Source organism: Calliopsis andreniformis, chromosome 6, assembly GCF_051401765.1.
Source record: "Calliopsis andreniformis isolate RMS-2024a chromosome 6, iyCalAndr_principal, whole genome shotgun sequence".
NCBI lineage: Eukaryota > Metazoa > Arthropoda > Insecta > Hymenoptera > Andrenidae > Calliopsis > Calliopsis andreniformis.
In genome coordinates, this window is record NC_135067.1 from 15272832 (window position 1) to 15300804 (window position 27973).

Here is a 27973-nt window from a genome sequence, read left to right on the forward strand (position 1 = left end):
TGTACCTTCTATTTCTTTCATACGTACATTTATTAAACAACGCAGCACGAATATGTGATCCTAGCAAATAGAAAAAAATGTGAAAATCTATAACACTTCTACAAGCTCACCGAGACCTATTTCAGATATTAACTCCCAAAGCTTGGTACATAATTTTCATTCCAAAGAACATATTTCCTAGCATATCTGTTTAGAGAACTAGCCGAACGTACAGTAGGTTTGGTACACTAAATTCCATCCTGGGAATCTGGATTATGTTCGTATCGATTCGTCCGTTTAACTGTGTACTTCCTGCTCTTTTCACACCGAAACGGCAGGAATAACCCGCGTCCTATTCAGTGACTCTCGTCCGAGAATGAATTACACCGAGTTTCAACAGGTCCCGAAGTTCCGCAACTAGTTGCCTCCGAAACGAAAAGATACCTCGGCTGGATGCGTGTCCGTCTCGAGGCACATAACAGACTGACCTACTCGATATTTTATAACACCCTATGAACCAACCTACTCACGTTCTGTTCAACCGCTACTCCAAAATTCTATTTAGCTCGGCGCATAGGGAAGTTTTGATTGGCCACTTCAAAGCGGTCGACGCCGCGGGAGTTAACGTTCTTCCTTGGAACTTCGTCATCGGTCGAGGATTTCGCCATGCATTTTTAACACACTAACACCTAAGGAATGGCGGAACTACCGCTATTAAGGAGGCTCGTATCGGTCACAGAAACTCTGATTACGTCTATATTTCGTGAGCTAACTAGTTAATCAATACACAAAGGAAAGTTAGTCTTTAACAGTAATTGCATTCGTTAGGATGTTAGAAAGCGTCTAGTAACAGTGGTTGGATATTAGGAAGGCATGTAATTAAGTTTGAGAGGATTTTTATAAGCAGAAGTTTACATAGCAGAAGCTAGATTAATGGGTGTAACAAGATTCTTAAACGTAAAATATACTTTGATGGCAAATTTTATTATTTTAGGAGACTACTGTTGAAACATAATTCAAGTCTCCATCAGTGTTCTATTGTACTTTTATTGTCGTTACACTGGACAGCAATAACTCTAAGTAACTACGAATAATTGAGAACCAATTAATGGAAGTGTTACTGTACTTTAACTGAATAATACATTTTTAGAGGTCCCTTACTTAAGTCCACAGTCGAACAGTCCATCTATCCTCCTGCACCCAAGTGTACACTTTTCGAGACAAAAAAGGAAGGTATGGTCTCCAGGGTTCACGTAACTTCGCAATATCAATTTCCTGTTTAGCCTCTTAATGAAAAAATATACAATCGCCCGAAGATTTATAGTCTGCCAAGAGATTAAACAGAACGGGGACAAGCGTTCCCTTGTACAGCTCGCGCGGTCACATAAAGCATTCAAGTATTCATAACCGTCAGAAAAGAATTTACTTAATCGTATTTCTGACAGCAAAAGTAGTAACAGAAGGAACGTTAATTAATCCACGCTGCAAACACTCGCAACGAGTTTAATTAACATAGCTGATAGAAACCGCGCGAGCCTGTGCATATGCACATCTCCGTGCCTATAGCAGGAAGACAGAAATAGATTAAATACGGAGAATCTTTGATTCTGAACAGACCACAGTAAAATCCACAGGGAAGTCCCCGAGTTAATTAATTGCTCAAAAAGCTTCCGTGTTCCTGCTTTTTTTCCTCCCTGTCGGGATCGATTCCCAGTGTTACATCGAGAAGGATTTTCGCTGCTTCTCGAAGGTTTCCCCGACGATTGCCAGAAACGGGCGGTGGGACAGAAAGCAGAACGAGAAGAGCCCGGATAGAATCGGATTGTAGGTCCGAGGGTAAGAAAAGGGTGGCGAAGTGAAAGGGGATAAGGAACAATGTGACGAATTGATCGAACGTAGGTGGGGGAACCTTTACCTCCGTTAGAAATCAATCCCTGAGAGACAAATAAAGTAGCTATAAACCGAAAAGCCGGATGATATCGACACGGTATGATTTACGAAGTAGATAAAAGTAATGAGTGGATCCAAGACACGGTGGTGGTCGTTAATGGTAATAAATTAGCCCCCACTGTTCCAAATGGAGAACAGAATTTAAATTATGGAATTATAATTTATGCACTGCCTGGATGAAATTTTCGAGGAATTTATGTAAGCATAAATGTAAAACTGTAAAACAAATAAATTGGTAAAGCAACAGGAATTGATTATGCAGCGAGTAAATTTCACGGCACATTGACTTCGGTATCCTCCCTCAAACTTATACTATACATAAAAATTCTATACATCAATCTTCGCAAGTTCTCTTCTTTTTATCGTCCAAGTTTTTACGACGCCAAGAAAATTGATAGAAATAAATTCCGAAGTGACTATAAAAATTTTGAAAATCATTCCAAGGGTCGATATTTCACTTCATAAGCTGTCACGATTTTTGTCCAGCAGGTTATCTCGAACTGATCATAAAACGAAGACATGGGAAAGAAGTCTTGACAAATGCAGCTTGCATTCATCGAGGTTCGGAATACTGAAAAATCAATTTTATCATCGTTTATAGAAGCATTTTAAAAATAATGCCACGATATTTTCTGACTAACTGGTTGTATTCTAGGACTCAAAATTAAAATTGAATTCACCCTACCGGAAACTGACACGGAGAACTACAGAGTGACGATAAAAGTACCCTGCAGGTGTGAATTCATACGAGATGAACCTAGTCGCTACATATTGACCTAAAATTTGGAAATGGTACACGTTCAGAAGCACTCACGTTCTGCGAAAATTATCCTAAAAAGAGTATGGTGAAATATGCATAAGGAGTGCAGCCCCAGAGAGCACAGTAGACAGTCGCAAATAAATTCCTGTGTCGTTTTCGCGTGTTACAAGGAGGCCAAAACGTCACCGTCACGCAACCGTATCGTCCCTCCCCACGTTTCATTTCCATTCCTTTATTTGAAGCAGCAACGTCAGAAAACGTAGCCCGTCCTTTTCATCTCGATCCAGCCAAGACTGCAGAAAGACGCAAGAGTGCATCATTCTGCTTTCTCGATTTTTCTCGAATCCTTTTCCCCCCTCCTCCCACCCTACACCCTGCCGCTTCCACCTTTGCCATACTTTTCTCCTCCCCTGCCTTCCCTTCCCTCGTGGCTGCCAGCCACCCCTATTTTCCGTCCGACAGGTTCGGTTCGCACCCCAGGGGAAGCACGAAGCTGCGACGCGGGAAAAGAAACGAGAGAAGGATGGTTCGAGGTCCCCGATGCGACTGTGATGCATACGCCTTCTTGTTCACTCGATCGCGAACTGATATGTAACACCGTAAACGAGGATCGATTTTAGCGATTTTATTCGATGATGAGAGGATAATTTGATCCTTTGTACAGGCTGCCTCAAAACACGTGGTCATATGTTTAGAAATAAAGATTACAAGCGTTACTGTTTTATATTGAATCTGAGGTAGAGGAATTTTTTAATTTTTACACTGTATACAGGAGAGCATGATGAAAATAGTACATGTTTTTGGTATGAAAGTAAGAATAGGAAAATCAATTTTGCTATCGCTTCAAATTGCTGCATATGTACCAATCTAATTGGTATATAATTTAAGCAAACCAAAACGTATAATTTTAATCGCTCAAACTGGACAATTACTGCTGTTGTCCATAGACAAATATAGGGCACACAGAACTATATACCTACGTAATTATTTAATTAATGTTTAATTACCAGATTGTGATAGATTCTATTTGCCTAATTTGAGTTGTAATACACATAACATTTATTTCCCTCAGGCATTATTGGTATGAAATTAGTGAAACTATAATTATCGAAACACAATTTTTCATTATAGAATAATTCTTCTTAAACATTAGTATGCTTGATATCTGGTCTTTGAGATTATAATTAGGAACTGTCCCTAAGATAGTCACCAAAGATATTTCATAGGTTCGAATTTATATCCATTATCTAGTCCAAAGTTGCGGGGACATTTATACGGCACAGTAACAGCTTTCATTTTCCCACATAGCCGATCGTGCAACATGCTACACTTGCTACACCTTAAATGGGGAGAATACCAAGGGAACTGAAACAGCCACTCGATACGAAGAAACTGACACCGACCATCGCGACTGCATTTCTGTTCCATCAGCAGCTCATCTGCATTTTATGACAAATGCAATTTCTGTTAGACAAAAACAAATTCTGTTGGTGGAAATATTTTTTTGTCTTTCATTCTACAGGGAATTCCCAGAGTGTGATTCCACAGACGGCAGGACTATTCCTATAAAAATTACATTCTCGACACATTGCCCCAGATCTGCTATGTGTATTTCTATTTTAACAAAACTGGAATCTCGATTTGATGGAGGACGCAACGTAACTTCCATCGGAAATTATGCGTGACCGAACGCGATGTACCCGACAAAAATGAATGATCCTTCTTTGTTGGACATCGAAAACGAATTACATCAGCGAACGTAAAAACGTTCAGAATGTGGACACATCGAAATAATTTATCACGCAACTCCATATGAGAACACTTTGTTGAAATTGAGTTTCAATACCTTTTGTACCGCATTCTATATCGAATTTTATTGGTATTATACAAAATCATGCAGCGGACGATTAATATTGTCTGCAATATCAATTCTCGTGTGTCCTCGACAGATATTAAAAAAACAGATAAAGTGAAACGCAACAAAAATCTATGAATCGTGAATTGTAATTGGCAATACACTCACCAATTTCAGCCACGCGTTCGTCGTCAGGATCTGATTCTTCTCATCCTGAAAGCACAAACGTACAATTAGTCACTGTTTAGTTAACAAAGCTCTACAGAATGAAATTGAAACTGCAAGTTAACGATGTATCTCTTAGCCAGGCAGCCACTTCAAAGTGGCAAATAATACAAATCGTGTGTAAACGCGGCGGTAGGCGTGAAAACGAGGGAAGAGCAAAGCCAGCAAATCGTAAAATTCACGTGGAAAGCTGGAGAGCCAGTGACCACAAATTGTTGCCGCAATCGTTCGTTTTCCAACGCTCTGTAGGGAACCGCACTTCGCCGCAGACTGATCAGAACTTCAAAGTGATTTATGGAACGAATGTGTTTTAACGACGGTGTCAATCAACAAACCGCTTTGGAAACGATCGTTCAGATGGAATTAGAGTCAGGGAAATATCAGCTGATTCGGTATCATTTTTCAAGATGAATCATGCGAAGCATTATACGACTCAAAGGCACTCCCTTTGTGCGTGATAGATATGGCCCAACATGTTCAGCTAAGCAGAAGAGAAGAATCGTTTTTGCAATTACTAATTTCAAATTTTGAATTTCAGTGCCATTCCCTCGGCCACAGATCGAGTGTTTCCCCTCGAGAGGCAGCGGGGAATTTGAAAAGGCTACAGAGCAGCGTTCACAGCAGAAAATAAATTAGGGATGCAACGCGAATTCTTCTCTCGTGTCTATTTTGAATAAATTGCATATAAAGTTGATTGTATGCACAGCTTGCATTAATGGCGCCGCGCCTGAAGCCCATCCTTAAACCATGAGGACCATGAGAGCTTTAGAGATAACTTTTTGCTCTTCAATTTTTAATTACCTGCAATTTCGCATATTTTATGGTCAATCTCCTACCAATGTCCGAGCACAGATTTCAGCTCATTAAGAAGCTGTGTACACTCATACAGTTGTAGCAAAAGCGCTTATTAAGTATCTGGTTTATATTGTATTTTATGCTGTAAGTTCGCTGTCTGTTCAGGATGTTTTAATACCGTCGTTTGCTACAACAACGCGTGATCAAAGTTTCGATTCGTATACCGCGGACATGGATCCATTTTATTACGAAAATAAACACTGATGCGAGCATGATTAATCGTTGAACGCGTTCCACAGCGTGAGGGAGTGTATACTAGATTATCGAAAATCAATGCAGAATCAAATTATGGAATCGATCATCGCGAAACAAACCATGCTATGGAACTAAACTGGATATTAGGTTATTTCTGATCACCTTCCGTCCAAGTTCACGCGAGCGTATTTTTAACCAATCTATAATTCGCGCCATAATTTACATTCAATCGAAGAAGCGCTACAGGTTTGCACAGCACAGACTATTCGACCAACGTTGCCGAATACGTACAATCTATCGAAACCCTCTAAACCCAAGCATAATTTTAAAAATGTAACGCCAAAGAACTGGGGCTTCGTGACAAACATACAACAGACTGATAAAATCGTGGTGATAGGTATTCTTATGTTTCACGTCTCGTTCAAACTCTGTGCACGTACGATACGCAGTTCAATAGAGACTTAGATAAACACATCACAGCCGAACGAATCGGATCGAAATAACGTAGAATGGCTACTAGAGCGCAAGCTAACAGCAAAGAATGTGTGAAAAGCAAACTGTTCTTTGATGTGACACACCGCCAAGTATCACGAAGCCTTGCAGATTTTATTTGTTGAGCGTCTCAGTCTGTGCTTGGTATCAACAGAGCACGTATATAGCACTAATGCAGGTGTCGAAGCTAATTGAAATTGTTTCGCACCTACGCCTTTGGCCACGGTTCATGCAACGTTTCCTCGTAACCCGCATCCCTATTCACTTCAAAGCTGACACGAATCGAAGGTCGATCCGAACAGGTCAAGCCTTCAAATTCCTCTGTTGCGAAGGCTGGAATATACGCTCGTGCGACACGTAAAATACGATTTTTCACGGGAATACTATTTCGTTGTATTCCATGGCGCAGCGAAATGTGATAATTCTGGGTGTAGAGAACAGACAGGAATGTGAGCTTCTAGCAACTGGAAAGTATTGAACGAGGTAGCAGGATCTAAATTAAAATTGAATTACAGCTGGAAACAGAAGCAGCGAATATTGGAGCAATTGAGGAATTGAATTGTGAAACATTATCGAATACTTCATGTTGATTTATTTTAAAGAAAAGATTTCTTTTGTCATGTCATTTCATTACTTCAAATATAACAATTTTATATTATGGATACTACTTCTCATTTCTTAACTCAAAAGCTTTCTACATCTACATAGGGATTATTTTAAAACGTAGAAGAATTGATTCTGGTAATACAGGAGGCTTTTAGTCAGAAGTAGAAAGGATTTAACTTTTCTTCTTTATTCTGGAAAAACTACAAAAAGTGAAAGTACGTTTTATGGTATTTTCGTAATGAAAATTGCAGACATGTAACACGATAATAGCTCACGGGATAATGATTTTAATGAAACGATGAAAAACTTTGTAAATCAACTTCACAGAAAATAAAGTCAATCGTTAAATGAAAACTGTAGAAATCACTGCGGTGAAACAACCATTTTTGTAAACAGAAAAGCTGCATTTCGTGCGGTGATTAATTTCTGCGAAACGTATCACGTGGGAGTAAAAGATCAAAAAAAATTCTTCGCGATGATACGAATTCTAGCATTTACTGTACGCGTAGAATGCACGTTCAAAGTGTGCGTTTCAAGCAATTTAACTCTTTGTGAACGATAATTCGAATATGCTTCATAGCTTGAATAAACGTTACGGGGTAACGAATACGAGACATTAAAAAATGCGAATGAATGAAAGATGAAAAAATACTCTTTTTATACCTGTAGTACAGGCTTGTTCAGAAGATACATAGCTAAGCGCGAAGCTTTTACTTTTCTACGTATCGACTGTTTCACACAGAAGTTCATGCTTTCGTGTACAGGAAATGACAATCAAAAATTGAATTGAATGAATAAGCACATCTCATTTTGTAGCCTGTATAAATGCATTGAAATGAAGAATGATTATTGAGATATAAAATACTCCATGTGAAGTACATAGTTTTTCCTCGTGTGAATGAGTGTTTACAATTCTTACGCACTTTTAGGATTAACTTTGACAACTTTAATGTTGCAAAATTACTATGTATATTAAACCTGACCTGGCTCCTTTGATGCTTACAATTAGTTAAAGGGACGACATTTCCTCTACCTCAACAGTGGACAAAAGTGTTTGATCCTTGGAAGGTACACATAGTAGAAGCAGAAACCATGTCACAAAGGTTCGCAACAAGCTACTGATCCTTGAATGCATGTACTGCGACCCAATCAGTAGTATAACTCGATATCTTGCCCGACGCGAGGGAAAAGAGAGATATGAAACACAAGGACCAACAAAATTTATAGACAAACGTAGACCACGACGTAATCTTCGTATGAAAAATTATGGCCACAATTTTCGTGCTTGGACACCGACAAATTTATGAAGTTCTGGGTCGGTGAACTTTTGCAGCATCTTCGAATTCCAAAAGATATTAAGTGTTACAGTCGCCAGAATTTTTCATTATTCTAATGAAACTTCTGAAGTACATAGAAAGAGACACATTTTAGACAGAAAAGTATGATGTTAAGATTATCATAATTTTGAATATTTTTGTCCTTATGTTTTGTGAAAAGTATTGATAAAAAATGTCTGTCGTATTTGTAACACTATTCCTGCTTTTCTGATTTTTCCAACACTATGAGAGCTGGTTAACAGCAATATCTAGTTTCTAATTTGCTCTGCCGATCTGCTAATTAATAGGATATTATTCTTCTTAGAAACACGATACATTCGAAGTTTAATTAAAGTCTCTGACAAAGGATAAATAGGGACATTCTTCGCGCAGGATTGCATCCGAATCGTGTTTCGCTGTAAACTTATGTCACTTCGCGTTGAGATAACTTTCGAAACGAAATTCTGAACCTGAACATTTTTAAAGTTTCCCTCGGCCCTATTTGAATCTCCATACTCAGAAATCTCGGTAAACATTGCAAACTAAAGAACGATCAAGTTCCAAAAGAACCGTGAACATTTGCTTCGTGAAAATTCAGGGAAACTGTTGGAAAAGTAATTCCGAGTTTCGTAATTTTGCAATATGCATTTGCAATTAAAGATAACCGAGAGGTAGAGAATTATTCAAGCGGCGTAGGCAGGAATACGAAAACAACTGGCCGAAGTTTAGGATAAAAAATGCATAAAGGTAGCCAATTTGCAATTCTCGAAGTAACGATCGTTCAGGAAGTATAAACGAGGTAAAAAGTCAAACGCGCTTGAGTAATGCGACTTAAGGAAAAGATGGCGCGGAAGAAGGAGCAAGCTGGCTGAGTAATGGAACGCGTTATGTTCCACTTGGAAATATCTCTTGGTCTAGTGCGCGAAATTACTCGGTACAACCTGTTTTTCGCCAGCGAAACATCAGATTGAATACTTACACAAAAAGATGACACAACGGCGTCAAATACCGTGAAAGCTAGTGTAACACAATCCTACGAAGAAAACAGAGCCACGGGCAAATGAGATTAATTTAACGCTTCGTGCTTTTGAGATTACATTGTTGTGCTTCCTTCTGGAGAGAGATAACGTGTATCAATTACTACGTAATTCGTGGCACTGTGGTTATTTGGAAATCGGTATAGTGAGAATGCACTGTGAAATTGAAAGTGAAACATAAAATATCTGTAGATATTCTTAAAAATGAAATTGTTGAAATTTCAATTATCTGGTTTTATGAGATCTTTCAATAAATGCTTGACCTGATGGTTTAGATATAATCATTGTCGTTTACTTTCGTCTTATTGTCTTTTATTTTCAAAAGTGCTTACCATTATAATTGAAAAATTATCACAGCACCATCATCTATTAACGAGATAGCAAGCACGAGTAATTCTGTTCTAATGGATCACCCTGTACAATGCTTTTATATTAATTACGCGTGGATTCCACGGGAGATTGTGTACGTAAGATTTAGTCAAGCATTACAGCACAAAGGGCAGCGTTCCCTCAAAACTTTGTGTCGCCAATTTAATTTGCCTTGTTTCGCGTAATATTATAACGAGAAAATAGGTCAAAAGGGAATATTATTATGACCTATATAATATTTTCAACGACTACAACTCATTACTGGACCAAACATTCAGACATTGAATTTATCAAATAAAAGTCACTCCCCCGAGCGCACAGATTAATCAGAGACCTACAGGGGAAAAGGGAAAGCTGAGAAAAGTGAAAACAAAGTCGCGTCGTGGTGAAATTTTACGGATCAACAACTTGCAAGCGGAATGCTGTAGGACTGGTAATATGATGAGCTAGCTTTACCATTTTATAATTGCGACGCTGATGAAAAAGCTTTCCTCGTCACTTCGCTCCGTCGTGGAGGTGCCTTTGAACGGGCTGCTGCCTCCGTGTACGCGGCTGAAACTGTGTACGTGTGCGCGCGTTTCGAAACAAGAACACGTAGGGAAACTGAAAATCGGCAGGAGGTCTCGATAGATTACGAAGAGCTGACAGCACGGTCAGAATGAAAAGAGGGATAGAGCCACGCAATTTCCATTATGCCGATCGTAAATACAGAGTTCATGGTCAAACGACGAAACACCAGCGTCAAAACAAGATTTACCGTTTTCATTTACTGAATACGACATATCGTGGTTGGGGGATAATTTACGGTACGCTGTCGATCGACTCATCGCGCCGTGGTGTTTACGATGTCATCCCCCTAGCGTAATTGCCCGCAACTCCCAGTGGATCGCTTTTTCGGTGAATGGATTCTTCACTAGGTGAGATAGATTTGAAATTTTCACAACAGTGTTGGTAGAGTTAGTAATTGAATTACATACTAAAAAATCATCCTACTAGGCGAGTACAGTTGGAGAAACTTGATTTTGGAAAACCAGGACAGCTCCACAAATAAAACGCTCATCTATTAATATGGCATTGCCAGTTTGTAGAACTCGCCAAAGAAGATACGTGAATACCCAAGTTTAAATATACGTATACCTTAATATTTGAAAAGTTGAAAATTTCAGTAAAAGAATATTGGAATACACGAATATCTGACATTTAAAAATGTTAATGCCTTGAATATTTAAATCTTCGTATTTTTAATTTAATTTGAATATTTGAATATTTGAACATTTCTCTGCTAACCAGTGACGACCGATTAAAACATCTTAGTATGAATGCTATGCTTAGAGAGTTGCCATCGTAAGAAAAAGTATCATTGGTTCGTGGTATGGAAAAATGTGAGCCCTAGGCTTAAAGTAGACGTTCAAGATGCAGCACGAGGTTGGAGTAATAAAAATACGAGTGCCTTTAGCGAAGTTGTACAGAGTCTACTGGTGTATAGTGGTATAGTAACTACTATCAAGTTTACTTTTTTGGCGTTCTCCGTCGAACTATATAACGTGTTGCTCGGAGCAGGCTGTACAGTTTTAACCACGACGCCATTTCGCACGCAACTAGTACCAAAACTTTCCCAACCCGCAGCATTTTGTCATAGGAGGGTATATGTACATAGAATCCCCCGTGTATTAACAGGCCAGAAATGGAAAATCTATGTATAAGTTACACCATCCTGGTCACGATCACACGCCATCTGTTATGGTCACGAATTCAGCTGGATTTCCGACCAGCACGTACGGTTTGGCCCACTGAGTTTGGTTACCGTGACCCGAAATATTCAATTAAAACTGCTCCGAGCTGCCGATAGTGCGGAAGTATAAACACAATGTTCGATTTTGCAAAATCGCTTCTCCATACTAGTGACGTATGTGCATATTTGTAAACATAAATAACAGGAAATTACATCGTAGAGGTGGATAAAATCATTCGAAGCTGGAAAAGCTACCTCTGGGTGTGAGTCAACCCCTGGCCTGTTCATTTATTTCTTTCTACAAATTTCAGATCGTGAAGGAAAATCTACAGCTTCACATTGGAAGTTCGTTGAGAAAAACGAAAAATTCTCCTTCTTTATCACAGCAACCTAGTAGAAAATATTTTCACATACTCGCTACACTTCACCTAATGGAATCGGGTTCATATGTCAAGAGCGTTCAAGAAAAACTTCGAGATTTGCGGACAAATTGAACAGCAACCTGTGTGGAGTCTGTACAGGAACGAAGTTCGCGTGGAGCAATGCTACAGTTAAATATTAGATATTGATGATATACTGTGACCGAGCCAGATTCGACAGAGCTTAATGCTACTACGTCTGCGCGAATTATATTGTGCTGCCTCGCAGAGAAGAAGGAATTTTCTTCGATACTGCTCCCTTCCTTTTTTGTGACTTCGTCGTCCGTGGTTATTTTCAATTGAATTGCGGCGCATCGTTTCGCCAGTTTTACATCAGAGTTTCTACGCTTTTCTCGACCGAATATGTACACGTACACTATACAAGCGGGTACAGACACAAAAGAATACTTGTCATGCATAGTAATTGCACTTCGCGTATTTGCATCCTGAATATGCCTTATACCGAAATTTCTTGCTACTATTTTGTTTGGTATGTATGGGTTCTTATGAATCACAGAATACATTCTTCCTGACTGTTATTATTCTTTGTAGTACTCTCATACGAAACGATGACTCGTTAGAGATAGTTGAATACTGAGGAATAAAATTAATAATAAATTGAAGCTTTAATAGCTGCACAAGCCTCGATACTTGTACTTTCACCCTACTTTGCTACAATCATCAAGGTTGTACTGTAATTCAATTTAAACAAAAATTTCGAGTGCAAGATCGTCTTCATGAATATTTAGAGGAATAATGTGCTAAACACCATCACTCATATCTCGAACGACTCCATAGTGATTGTATCACGTGATGCTTTTTCATAAAGAATCATTTATGGTCCGTGTAAACGTTTTCAGACATCGTCTTCTGCAATACCTACATAGTAGAAAGGTATTTCGTAACCGTGTATCGCGTGAAAGGAAGGGTACATAAAGTAAATGGCCGAAGTAAGTGTAGCGAAAATGGAGAACGTAATGCAATCTGGCTCGTTCACCACCTCTTCCCTCTATTCATTTTCGGCCTCTCCGCCCTTGTCCTGTTAACCGCTCTCTCATTTAGATAAGACCGATATTTTGACGCGCAGAAACTCGCGCAGCTAATCTCGAGCCTCCTTATCTTTGCAGTTTACGCAAAGATTGCAGGCTGGCCGTTTTGTAAGGCGCATCTACCCACGGAAATTGCACGACACTACCTCGACCTTCGCAATCTTTCGTCGAAGTAATCTCTGAAAGTATTACGCGGCTATTGACATTGAATACATAAGCGCTATTATTCTTACGTTTGCATCTACTTGCGCGATTACATTTTACTACGTTATAGAAGTTTTAATAGCCAAACAAGTAGGTAATAGTATTATAACTGCCTTAGGAAAATATGAATGCAGAGAAAAGTCAAACTGTACAATACTTTTCGAACCTACCGTTAAATTTTATGATAGATACATTTATACTGGTCTCGAATCATTATACAGCACTATGGCAGGAATAAACGATCAATGGATGCGCGATAAAAGAAGTTCGATCGAATGGCAACAGACAGTATTCATATACGATTCAAGTAACTCCTCATATATGTATAGCGAAAGAAGGAGGAGGGTTATAATAGAAATCTTTAATATCAGAGTTTCATCGATAGGAACGTACACATAGGTGAGCCAGTCGCATTGTGCAGTTTGCCGCCAATGGAAGCGAAAATGCTTCCCGACGCAAATCCTCTTTAATGGGATTTTCGTCGGACAGGGAAACGCGAAACGTCCTCGACTCGTAATTTTTTAAATGTAAATGCGATTACGCGCAGATAAAATCATGAAAATGTCGATTACTTCCAACTTGTACGTTGACTTGTACTACTCGTTGAAGATTTCAGTAGTACAGCCCTACGTATGGTCAGACGTAGTTCAAGTTCGAATCAAATTAAGGGGATAAATCAATGTAAATTTTGTTCCAATGTAGATCTTTTCTTTTGAATTAAATCAAGCACAGTTATTAACAAATTTTCAATACTGACGAAATCAAAGTGACGTTGATGTATTTTTCTGTCTATGTTATGCCTGACAATTGTGTACAGAACGGGGTAACTGATGTGACCCAAATGAGAGAAAAATGACTTACCACGTCTATAATTTGCTGCAATGTGACGCCAAATTTCACCTCGAGAGTCTCGTTGTCGTTAGCGACAGGCCGCTCCAGAGTGTTGTACGACGACAGCAGCTCATTCAATAAGCGTCTCTCGTCAGGTCCACACAGGCTTTCTGCAACAAAAGTGAATCGTTTTGACATTAGTAAAAAGTATCCCCAAAATTATGTATACACGAAAAATACTATTTTAGTCATAACCAGAAGAATTGATTTTTTGAAATTGTCTAATATAGGCACATATAAAATTCCAGAGAGGTATAGGTCATTTTTCGATTTGTAAAAATTATATTTCGAAAGCGTACACTTGCGAAATTTCAACATCCCCATGAGCAATTATGACAGATTTCAGCACTGAATACGTCGTCACGGTATGTTGAAGCTAAAAATTTGTGCAACAGTAGATACCAAAGTTATTTTTGCATCGATGCATTTATATAAAACGCATCGTAATGTGAATATATGACATGACAGAATATTTCGTACCTGTTGCAGTGAGAGTCCAATCTTTTTACTTTTTTGCAGTTATTAAACAAAGCTAAAGAGAGAGTTATATCTATATGCACGCTAATGTGGTACCAAAATTACCGAATCAAGAATTTCAAATTCTTTATTTGATTCCTATACCAGACATCTCTGTCTAACTGCGAATTTCCAAATGCTTTAGGTACTTTTCAAGCTTCCCAGCTGATAACTGTACCGTTGATCGACACCTTAATATTAACTTCTGTTGTTGCGTGAAATCCCCCTTTCAACAGGAGTTTGCCCGGAAATTCCTTCGGCTCTGGCGGACATCGTACGTCGTGTTGCGAATGTGGATTCTATGTATTACGGAGCGGCGATAGCGAGTAAGCCATAGTAATCCTTTGGCAAACCTGCTAAGCTTGCACACATTCGGCCCTCACAAAATTGAAACTACTAGCATTTTTAATCTCTCGCATACCGTGCTTGGAATCCATATTCATAATCACAGAGATAAACATTATTCAGAATATCGCATTAGTACTAAACCTATTCCAATGTATATTCTTAAGAACTGATATCCACACAAAAAATGATTCTTTAATATGTCCAAAACTGAATGACACTTATGCACCTCCCCTTAATACACTTGTAATACCCTTATATAATATCCTTTTATAAGTTTTTCCCTACACCTTTTCTATACTTTATTTCTTAGTTCATTAAACACTGCCAGAAGTCATATTCTAATGAATCGAATGAAATAAAAATTTGGATCATGCCTGAGGGGGTCCATCGATCAGAATTGTTCTTAATCAGTCAGCAAACTTGACGCGTGTACATTCATTCGGTTCGGATGACATTGTGTTCCAGCGAGCGCGCTTCAACCAGCTTCAGAATCCGAACACGGTGCCGCGGCCGAATGCGAAATGCAACAGGATTGTGTCTGCCGTGAAAATAATGGCTGAACCCACGGTCGAATTCGGCGCACGTGCACCCATTGAAGACAGACCGAAATATTGTGGGGATACGAGAAATGCACTTGCTCGCGAACCACCCCATCTGTACTACAACACCGAGGATTCAATACACCTCGCACTTTTTGTTCCGCTTCCCCCCCCCCCCCCCCCCCTTCCTTTCCACAGCCCTTACCCTTTGTTCACTGTCTCCTTTTAGTCTTCCCTGGCATATTCAGAGACCTGCTCTTGTGCCTCGACGTGCTCGGTTGATCGTGACCATTGACGCACTGCTTTATGCAAGTACTGCTCGTCTCTCCTTTCTCATCCTTCTGCACAAGATACTCCATTCTGAGTTAAGAAGATGTGCATGTAACAGCTACGTTTAATTCAAGGATTTCTGCTGAAGAAGTGAGAGCTTACATGGAGGAAGTGAACGTAAAAATAATAATTTCGCAGAGTGGTTGGTGTTTTAAAGAATCCTAGTTGGTATTTGTGGATACGTAGATGTTCGGTAAAAAGTTTGTGTTTTAAGTAACAATGCAGCACTTTTAAACGGTATTCTTGAGAGTGACGTTTTTTGGTTGAAAGGATTTGAACTATTGAACTATGTCGCGATAAAATTGTTTGCTATCAAAATTAATGTACCGTGAATACGTGCGTGGATTGTGGTTTTATTTCACCGACTTTATTCAGAGTAAATGACCTGTGCACGAGATCGTGGTGAGCCTTTATTTACAAATTTTCAGTTTTATCGAATTTGTGAAAGGAACGAGCGATAGTATCGCGCATGAAACATTCGCCTCTGGCATAGACCAATTCACCATTTTACTAAAATATTCAACCCCCTTTGAAAATTGCAGGCGATGGTACCGAAAAAATTGAAACTATAAAAAATTAAGAAGACAATCCTTGCATATACGTTCCTGGCAATTTTTTCAACACATTCTACCTGTATAACGCACCACTTTATTTTTTATTTCTTTTATCTTTTCTGATAATCTCGTTTTTCTCATCCGCCCATCGTGTCAATATTGATTTCTCTTGACTTCTTACTTCCGCATTGGTATTCTACAGTTCTCAGCGCCGTGAATATCGGTGCTCGCGTGCAAAATTCAGCTGCAGTAACTTTCGTCCTATCAATCGTGCTACGAATTTCTTCGTTATAACGCTCTCGCGTTGGCCACTGTTCCAGCAACGCTTTCCTACGTCCCGAATTTCTGACGTTTCCAACACACGTCAGCGATGCTTTGTTCTATCAAAATTTATGCAACTCCCCGTTACCATCTGTTCCAATAGTTGCACAATGCACTCAAGAAAATTGTTGCGCACACAAAGCTGTATTTGAATTGAATTGGACGATTGCTTGCGCAACAGTAAATCGATAATGTAGAATGAATTCTACGTACAAGTGAATACCGACGATCAGTCCAATGTCGTCGTGCACTGAAATCGCGGACATATCGTCTCAACTGTTTAGCGCTACTTATGTCTATTGAGGTAATTACTAAGGATGCAAGCGCATTAAAGTAAATCCTCGTCGTTAAAATGAAATCAATGTCATCGTTAATCGGATTAGGCTAATGTATTACGTCCTATTGATCGACTGTCAAACTGTAGTTTATATAGTAGCGGCATATTGGTCTGATTAATCACCTTTGTAATACCGCACAGAGAACACGTGCTTCGAGCCTGATATCCGACGCTGGCAAGCAACAGCCAATCGTGTCCTGAATCCTCCAGTCCTTCATTCTTCAGGAATATAATATGTCGAGATTGTTGCATATTCCTGAATCTGCAAAGTTTTCAGTCTAAATTATTCTAGTTCTACCTTGTCCTGAGACGTTTTCCAATTGAAAACATTTCACCTATAATTCTCATAGTTCCCCTAGGACTCAAAGTAAGATTTGCATATTTTATAAGACCTGTGTTGTTCGTATGTGTCCACGAGAACGAGTCACTCTTATTTCCTGTCAAGGCAAAAGTTTACCTATAAATAAAAACGATACGATCGATTGATTCTAGGTCAATCGGAGCGATCCTCTCTTCGAGATTGGTTTCAATTCAAAGTTGTTCCGAAAGTCGGAATGAGTCTGCACGAAACGACAAATTTGCACGCATTGACGACTTGAAACACGATGACAATAACTGGTGAACCGTAACGAGCACAGGAGGCAAGTAAACTGTTTCACAAAAGATCTTTTCATTTATATGCATTCCGTGCAGTGACAAACGATGAAGAAATTTAGAGACGAAAGTCATGTTCTGTTTTAAATAGAAATAAATACGAGAAAAGTGAACGTTTGACGTTGAAGCTACTATCTTCTAGAAAATAGAAAAACCTGAAGTCGTATAAATTTCCTTCAGTAATTGTTTGCAATTATTGGAAAAGAGGGAAACGAGGACATTGGCAGCGAATAAAAACCGAAACAGTCAATAACGATGGTCAATAAGCTACAAATATTTGGTATGTCGCAGCTGCTACGAACTCGACATCTGTGGCATGTATTGAAACGTGAATAATTCACCTACATAACGTGGCAATTTCGACAGAGATAAATTTTTAAATATTCGTCTGCATTTTTCCTAGCGCCTTGCACTATAGAATATTCCACTAGTCCGCTAAACAGAGAGTAGATGAGCCTTTTAATAGTTAGCCACAAAGGCTGACTGAAAGAGGATCGCGACGGCTTCATTCAGACGAAACGTTGTCAGCGTCGATTTAGATTAATGAGAATGACTTCACGAGGGGTTGGAGAAGCCGCTGAAAGGGTGAACTGAAGGAACAAGGAGCAAAGCGAGAATGAGACAAGATGAATGCATAGAAGAGAGACAGGAACGTCGTTTACAGACTGGTTACGAGGCGTTATGTGTACCCCGACAAAATATGTGTGATAACGAGTGTCATCGTGAATAGGTACTGGTGCCTTTTTTGCAGCTTCGATGTTAGCGCTCCTCGTGCCACTGGTAGAGAAAGCCTGTCTATGGAAATCATCGATGTGAATATCATATCCTGTAAACACATTATCAGAACCTGCAGAACTGTGGCTGATAGCAAAATTTAAAAATTAATAACTCCAGATGGATAGTTATAATAATTCAAGGGCAATAAGTATGATTCGATATATTAGAAGTTAGAAGTTGCAACTATTTTAATATAATAATTAACTGAATTGAATATCTGAAATAGAGACATGAATTTTCTATTCGGCCTTAAACTTATCTGAAAGTTACAAGGGGATAACATCCCCTACGTGTAAAATTATTTTTCAAAGGGATAACATACAATAGATTGACACTATCTTTCATCTGTTCGTATATTGAAAACTGCTGGCGTATTGTATGTCGGTATGTACTTTCCCACCATCAGAGTATGACGACCCACAACGGAAGGGCAACACTATGGACGTCAGCTCGCCCACGTGTATTTTCATGCGTGGGTATTACACACGCCTGCACGCACATACACGCTTGGACGAGCGTACAATGCAATGCATCACATGTATGCGATTATCGTGAACGAACGCCCTGTAAACTTACAAGTTCCTATTCTTCATCCTCCATAAATGGATACTAATAATACGTGACTCTTTAAAAAGGTACCCAACGATATTGCCATGCTTGTTTTTCGCCTAATTATAAATGTGGTGTAAAAATTAAGACTGACATTGTAATATTATGTAAAAAATACACTGAGTATAATACCATGGATCACTAGACATCCAATTTATCTTCTTGCCAACTTTTGCCAACAGCTGAGAAAGAGTTCATCTCTTTAAAAACTTGTCAGTGTCGAATTCATGTGCTAACTACCTTCTTAGGTTCATTAGTTTCGTATTAATAAAAAAACCGAGGTCTTATTAAACTTTACCACGTTGCTTGACCTGATAAACCCCAACGGGACGTGATATGATACGGGATTTCGTCGCGTAATTCTATTAAACCAGATGACTAGGATGAAGATCTTCATTACGAATGACGATCTTCGTAAATAGGAACACTAATTGGTTCATCGGATTGCCTGCACGCGTACGTCGACAGGCTTGCTCAGCGGTGCCGCATTCATAAGCTGATGATCCACGACTCACGCGGTTTCACTAGCTTAACTTGAATATAGTATTCCTACTATCTTCCCTATCGCGCTAACACAGTCGTAAACCGTGGTCTGATCTGAATTGACAGTTCTGGGGCTTCCTTCTATACCAAGGAGAACTTTAGTTCCGTGTAAAACGATCTTTGTTACAAAATTCGATTCGAAGTTTTGCATTCGAGTTACCTCGCTGTTGCCAGCCGCATCATTGTGCAACTTGTATTATTGTGATGTAAAAGGTGTCCCCACTAATTCTACCTATATCTGTTCTATAACTCGAATCGATAAGTACTGAGTTATACGTGCATTCATGTAGAAAGAGTAGATTAAAATTTTCCAAGGGACCCATATACTTAAGTTAAACAGCTGAAATGATATTGTTCTTCAATTCTGGTAATAAATTCCTATGAATTACTTCGCAAGTCCATTCTCTATTAAACCGTGCCTATCCTTTCGCCATAGTTTGCATTTCATCTGAGGCGCGAAACATCGCTGAAAATTATTAGCGCACAAACGCAATGGCTTTGTAACCAACGAAACGCTAACTCTAGTTTAGGAACGTAGACCATGCCAGTGTCAGAGCATCCAAAGGATTACACCAACTAAATGCTGAGAATGTTTCGAATTGCACCCTCCGTGTCTGATAACAAAGATGAATCATTATGTGTAGGTGGAAAACCTGTGAAACTCGTAGTCACTGGTGTAGTCTAACTGTATTCATGCAAGGGTATGCGCGATTTGTGTCTCATGCTGGTCATCGTTCGACTAGTTTCAAACCTAGTCAGTAGCTAGTTTGGTATGGATCTAGCACTATCTTTAATTACAGTGTTTAAGAGTTTTAATTTATCAGTAATTTCTATCCATACTTCTCATAGCTATAGAAATAATTTGAATAATTTTACTGTAATGAAGCTTCTCAGTGGCTTTACTACTTCTTTCTTTTGGATTAAATATTTTAAAGTTTCGTAAACAGTGGAGTTAGTTCATTACAGTCTCTGATACGCTGGTACTGGTATTTTCCTTATGATTATCCACCATTAAAGTAGAAGCTGCTCATGTTCCGTATAATTACTCACCAAAGATTCTTATAATTGGTCAGAGAATACTTTCATCAGAGTATTCACATTTTATCCAGCGAGAATCAAGGTAAAATGTAAATGTCTAAACAATATTATCCTGTTTTATATTTGGATTTCATATTTTATATTATTGTAACATTTTGTGCAGAAAAAGTGCGTAAATTTCCTAAGAAGAGGTAAAAGCGTAAACAAAATTTCAGGCAGTTCTTCAGACTTAGCGTTATCAACACTGTCAGGAAGTAGCAACACGGTCATCAATTAAATAAATCCCCTGGAACTAAGATGTTTTCAAGCACAGATGGTCCCATTCGTGATACTCTAAATGTGCATTCGTACGAGAGACGTTAACGACGTGCATAAGTTGCTGCAGACAAACCTCGGTGGTGCATCCAAGCGCCAGAGGAGGAATGTAGTTTGTTTGCACGAAGAAACGGATAATGCAATGGGGGATAAAGCTGTGAGAGAGAAAGGGAGCGACTGGAACACCTCGAAGCTCCACTGATCCACAAAGAATATATACGGTGTGGACTGTAACTTCGATCACGATATAAACGGAATATCCTATCGACCCCTGTTCCCTGACCTCTCCAACTTCTGTTTAGATTGCTGACAGTTGCGGCTCTAGAGGATGTCACATGTATATGTGCTTCACATACATATAGGTACATATGTGTCTCCACAAACTTTAACTCCACTTCCAACATTTCTTGCAAATATTAACTCTTCTAAAATTCTATTTCCAAGGGGTTGATACAAGGCGCAAGAAATAAAACGGAGTAAAACTCCCTTAAGTTTGTTCAAAGAAGCACTTCATTAAATCTCGGTGAGCTTGATACAAGCGTGCATTCTTAAATTCACTGAGAAAAATTTTTATAGAATTTCTCGAGCCTTCGCGGAGAAAATGCTAGTTACAAGAAATTTTTAGGAATATTATCCTGTGTAACAAAGATATTAAATTGGCGAAATGAACTGCCACATCTAATTAGTTAAATGAAATCATTTATCTTCGAGAATTAGCTTCAGTAGAAACTGTTGTAATACACAAGACCATTTACTAGGGACTCTAAAGAGGGGTTGAGTATATTATAATATACAATATGTAATTCATGTAGGATATTGGGTACTACTATTCCCCTGATTGCAATCAGTTAGCTGTGCAGAGACATACATGTACACAGTGTAAAATACCAGTCATTCGTGTAATATACTCCTACCATAAAAAAATATTAAGCAGGAAGGGTAATGATCGATGAACCACTTTTTTACTACAAAACATTTCGCGCTCCGTTAAACGCTTATGATGGAGTTATATCGACCGTACCGTAGCATTGAGCGTGCTGTAAATAGTATACTCTTCAAATTAACGTTTTTCATTTATAAGATTGCATTTAAATAGCACCCCTTAATAAAACACCAATTAAATTTCTAAGCCTCAAGTATAAAAAGTGAAAACTTCAATCCCATTGCACACTGTTCTTAAAAACACCTGTGGTTGCTTCAATCTACTGTACTATTAACATTAAGCAGACTAATTCCTTGTTCATCAAGACCAAGGGTTACCGCATAAATCAATAGTACACAGTCCATTACCAGTTGAATTATATCCACATGCAATAATATAATATGTATTGATGTTCCACTATCGAACAGTATTCCTCGCAGATAACAAGTATCTTGATTACTCAGTACCACAGTTAAACAACATATTTACACATAATTCTAGATACCACACAAATCCATCCCATCCCCAATCATTTTTACGTCTCCCTATCTCTATACACAATCCAGATTCAATTAAACTCTAGACTGAGCCTCCACCCTAAGTTTGCAAAATGAAATGCCCTCTTTCAAGTCATCACCATTATTTCACCATTCTCCTCTGCTCCCTACCCTCAGCATCGTTCAGAAGGCTCCAGCCCAAACTAATCCCAGAATTCGTGACATGTGCGGTCGCGCATAAGCGAGGAAAGGTTTCAGAGGATTGTAAACATGTAACCAGTGCTCCATGCGAGGGAGCAGGGCGAGTGCAACGAAACTTGGCAGCAGAGAAATTCGCCGGAACTAACGCCGCTGAGCGTATTTCTGCGAACAGCGTGTACTTACTGACCGCGTACAGTAGTGTGTAGCCGCGAAGCAGAACTACGCCACCGGAAGGCATCCAACGAACGGGGAGTTCGGCTTTCGGTACGGACTAATCAAAAGCTTTAATTGGGTTTCTGCCAGCGGAGAGATCTGCCGCTATGACTCGATTTGTCTGCGCGCGGATTTTCACCAGACTCGCATCGATTTCATCGAAAATTCGATTAATCCGATTCAGTAGACACTGTATGATTATTATTCCTGCGAGTGGACTTAGTGTCACATTTTTCGTGGCTTCGTGTTCGATAGATGATCAGGAAAGGAAATTTCATTTACGTTTGCAAGTGGTGTGTTACACATACGAATCTACTGAGCTCTCTTAGGTAACTTGAGTTGAATTTTCTTAGGATAAGAAAATAAAATAATTTAAGGGAAGTTTGTGTCTTATTTGGATCTACTTTTGTCTATGTTAAGATTATATGAATTTTAGGAGTACTTTATAGAGTTTTAGGATGGGTATCTTACGTTTCACTGAATCAACTCTGAATGCGTTTGCACACTCATCCTTTACGGTATGTGTCTACTAATTATTGCTACAATTTGTAGTACACCTGTACGTTATACGTAGCAACATAACTATACACAGAGGATGATCGTTCAGTTTCTAGCTCAGGCTGATCAAAAGGTTTAATTAGGTTTCTGTTAATGGAAGCCTCGTACTGAACGATCCATCTCGGTATACACGAATTTCCACGATTTTGATGTAATTTGTAGTACACTTAGTACGTTCTACACTGCACGTTGAAATTTAAGACGCTAGTAATATCGAATTTGTACAGCAATATCAATTTTAAGATGCAGAGGGAAGCTTGAATGTTATTTGAAATCCTTCCATGTTCAGATTCCGAATGAAATTACCGTGAATAGGTACACATGTGGATATATCGTTTCGCAGCAACAACGATTACGAGACGCGCGAATTATTAGCACGAGTAATTTGATTCCATTCGAAGTTCCACAGACGTTCGCGCTGGTTTGAAATGGTTCGACAGTTGCGGAAGAAGTAATAAGAATTGGAAAAATTTGTTATGCCCTAGAAAAGTTTAAAGATCCGCGGAATTCGTTTGAGTGGCTTCGAATGGATTACCGATGACGCGGAACCATTGTTCGAGTTCTCTGACGAGCAGAAAATCGAAAGTGGCGCGGGTCCACTCGCGAAGAACTTAAATTAGATTTTCTTCGTGAAAGCCACTAACAGGTCGGAAAGAGAGAAGAGACAGCGGGAAATAAAGAAAAGCGACAAAGCTACCAGAAGACAGTTTCCGCGAATATCACAATGAGAAATTGAATATTCATTGGTTTCAAAGAAATCAAAGCAGACTCGAAAGAACATCGGATTGTTCGCAATTTCTTCGTCCTATTTCTTCTAGATATCGGTAAATTCATTCTAGATTTATGTCTGTCCTTCTTGCCTCATTTGAATACCCACTTTACGCTTTGTAACAGAAATCCCAAGATGCTGTAGCCACTCGCGGAACTTTCATGCAAATAAAGCCTTGAATGAAGTGCTTCCTGGAATTTTCCTAGTTAGAATAGTAACGTACGAAATGTGATCAGCGCTGGCAAATATGTTGACGTTGACCAACCTTTATTCTTGAACAAACTATGTGCACGTGTAGAAATTCTGACCATGGGTATTGATCGATTTGTTTAGTTACGTTTGATTGAGTAACTCTTTGCTTCCCCTTTTTACAAGCGTTAACCTGTCACTGGGAAAGGGTAGCACAGTTATAGAAGAGACCAGGCTTCAACCCTTCCTTCAGCCACTGACTATGTAAATCTGGTGCTCTCCTATTGTCCATGTAATGAAATAGTCTGCAAAGGGAAATGTCAGAATCTCCCAAGCAGAACCTACAGAAGCAAGAACTGCAAATGTTTAAATCTACTTTGATAACAAAAGAAACAATGTAGCGGTGTAATGTTTCTGAGCGAAATAAAGGCCGAAGCAGAGCAAGAGAAGTAACTGCAATATAAGGCTCCTTCTTTCTATTATTACATTTCAAGCATTTACCATTCTAGCTGCAAATATAAGGGTAATTAAAACTGGAGGAATATTAAGTACCCAAACTGTATAAAAATAACGTGTTGCAAATAAGAGGATGCATTTTGCTTTCAAGTATATCTCTGTATTTAGTTTCATAAAAAGTCTCAAATTCATGAGGCACTCGACTTTTTCATTATGAAGGGAAAACTATTCCGACGTTCCTTCATTCCGCGCGAATAATTCCTTACATCTTAAAAGATTAAAGGCAACGTCAAGAACGAATTACAAACGACTTGTATCCTCCACTTTAAGCTTATTTCGTCGTGGCAGCTCATAAATATTAACGTGACTATGTTGCAACTAGGGCCTTCTGCAATTTATGCCATCTAAATAGTGTGCTTAAGCCACGAGGGCCAAATATGTATACCTCCAACTAGGTTCAACTTCGTCAGAAGACTAAAATAACGATTGAAATTACAACTGAACACATTTATAGAGAACACAAGATAACTATCATGAATGATGAATAAAATATGAAGTTGTGGAGAGGAACGATGCTACAAACTAGAATAGAATTTCGAGAATAGATTCCTCCTAACGAGCAACGGGTAAAATATAAATTTATGAAGAGAAACGATGCTACAAAGTAAAATAGAATTCCCAGAATAGGTTTCCAGAGTACAAAGATTTTTCTAAACAGAAATGAAATAGGTACTTTTAACTGATATAATGGTAACTTCCTTTGTTAATTAACTTGCCACATTCTAGCGCGGAAATTGAGAAAGCTGAAGACACTAACAAGAAGAAAGAACAGAAAATAGAGATGCACATAGAAACTAGAAATACACACGATAAGAATCTAATTGTGGTTAAACTCCGTAATGCTGTTTGCTTCCAGCAAACACGTTCTGCTCGTGCTGAATTCATTACTGACTCGTCCCTCGCTAATTACACGAGCACACACGGATATCACATTAACAAATTTATGAAACCAGTTGCAAATACGAACAAACAACGATATCCTAAATTTCAATTACACCTGCACTAAGACACGAACCGTAAGATAAAAGTGGAGGTACTCAATACACTTCAAATACACTTCAAATTCCATTGCAATGAAATCTTGTTTTGTTACCATTCCGTTCCTATCGACAGTTCAGAAAAACACACTTTGCAAGAAGTCAGTTACGCCGTGCGATGAGCTGCGGCTAATACCCAGAACGGAAGGGAAACGTTTTATTCCCCGGACAAAGGGCATTCTAAAGCCAGGAAATTTATAGCAGCGCGTCTCCTACGGCAATTTGCTCCGGGAATGTAAAATCCTCCCTTTACGTCGAAGAGGCCAGCGGAACCCCTTTCTCGCAGCGGCGTCGCGATGCAAGAAAAACAACCCCGCGGAGAAAGGGTGAACGAGGAGAACGTATAGTGATAACTTTTTACTATTTCGCGTGACACACCTTTTTCCATGGACGCGCAAACGACTCGGGGAAAAAAATTAATTAGCCAACTTTACATTAACAAAGCCGCGGCGGAGGTACGGAGCGTAGGTGGATTAACGTTCGTCCTCGTCTACTTACCTACCAGCAAAACGCGAAAACTTTCCTGACCCGCGCGTTCTACCGCCCCATAAGGATTAAACCATTCAAGAGATGTAGCGGAACGAGGCGGTAAGCAGCGGCGCCGGAGGAGGAACTGATACGTTATAAATAGAGACAAGAGCGCAGAGGCCTGGCAGCGTGTGCATGATAATGTTTTCACGACGAGAGGGAAATTTCTGTGATGAGTTATTACCTGAAGCATCGCGGGAATAAAGGCTCCCGCACGACACAAAGCATTCGCCTTTTGTTGTCCCTTTTTCTTTGCTTTCTTTATTCCAGCCGCGCGAGGATCTTTGTGGCGAAACTTTTATTTTCCGTTCGACGCGATAAATACCTTGCGCGAAACCGGGAAGCTTGATCGATGACCAATGTCTACCGGTGGGAATAGATGTCCAGGTTCTGAACACTGGAGACCTTTGGGTATTGCTATGAACAACGAGGCAACTTTAAAATACACATTGAGAAACTTCAAGCAAATTAGGAATATCTAAACGAGGGGATATGTACATGAGAACAATGTTTAATTTATTTTAACTTGAGGGGTTGAAATAAATATCAGAAGCGAAAGTTTTCAGTCCATGGAAGCATGTACTGAAAACTTTGAAATAGAAAAGGTGAAATAAATTATACCAGCACTTTCAGCAGTCAATACTATGTTTAATATCAAACTTATGTTCTCCGATAAAAAAGAGTAACTTTTTACTTTGTTGCCACTTAAATCTACCAGTTACTTCACATCCATCGCTGTAATTCTTCGCGAGACAAAGGCACGGTTCGAAAGAAGTTCAAGGACAGATTACAGGTGCTTGGAACCACGTGTGGATGGCAGAAAGCCATCGTAGCCACGGCACCGAGTGAACCTCCCTTCGGTGCTACGAGGTCAGACCGATTTACGGGCAAAGTGCCAGCACGCCAGGATCATAAACCCTTGTATTTCGATATACTGCCACGGTTGTGACCAAGGAGTACCATATCTATGCCTAGGATATCAATTCTACCATTGCCGCTCGAACGATTCCCACAGGAGAAGCTGCGTGGCCACTGCAGTCGTGAGATGCAAGCAAAAGGAGCCTCGCGTTTTCTGTGTACCCTTGCTGATACTTCACGTCAATACACTTCGTGTCTTCGCGGCGCTAAAGGTTCATTTTCGCGGGAAATCGTGGTTTTAATGAGAGACCAGAGGAATAAAATATTCTTATGAGTTGAGGCGAAAGCGAGGAAACGCAATTGCAGTCTACCGTGTCTGGGACGTTATGATACCAAGTTGTTAGAGTTCTGAATGAGATTAGCTGCCGACGTGGACATAATTTCTTTACTACTGAGGAAGAAGAGGTAACCGCCTGTTCTTCGACGCGCTAGATTAAATTCTGGCAGACCGTAAACAGGAAAACTTCGAGTTCTAACTGTTGCTCGGAATTGATAAAGGCGACAGTTCTTGATGTTCCTAAATGAAAAACGTAATTATTGTGTTTTCTACGTGTAGTGTGCTACCAGCGACGGGAGGCGATTATGAAGTTCAGGTAATAATAAGAGGACTGCGCTGAAGTTTCAGCACGTTTGAAAAGTATGAAACGAGAGTTCAGGAAAGAAGGGAATAATGGTAAGACGAAAAGGGAATCACCTTAGTTGTTATCACTTCGCTGGCAGAAAATTGTCTTTGGAAATGGGTCGAATGTAACAGAGCGTGTTTTCATATCCACGTTTGGGATATTAATTCCACCATTACCACATAAGTGG

The 27973-nt window shown here is 39.3% G+C and overlaps 1 protein-coding gene across 1 annotated transcript in view; it reads right to left on the reverse strand.

The window, feature by feature from the left end:
* Positions 1–27973, reverse strand: part of Nachralpha6 (nicotinic acetylcholine receptor alpha6) — a 213056-nt gene that overhangs the window by 138422 nt on the left and 46661 nt on the right. Inside the window, exons 2-3 of the mRNA XM_076381441.1 lie at positions 13905–14044; positions 4713–4757 (exon numbers count right to left, since the gene is read on the reverse strand). Coding sequence (XP_076237556.1) covers positions 4713–4757; positions 13905–14044 — 185 coding nt within the window. The remainder of the gene's footprint in view (positions 1–4712; positions 4758–13904; positions 14045–27973) is intronic.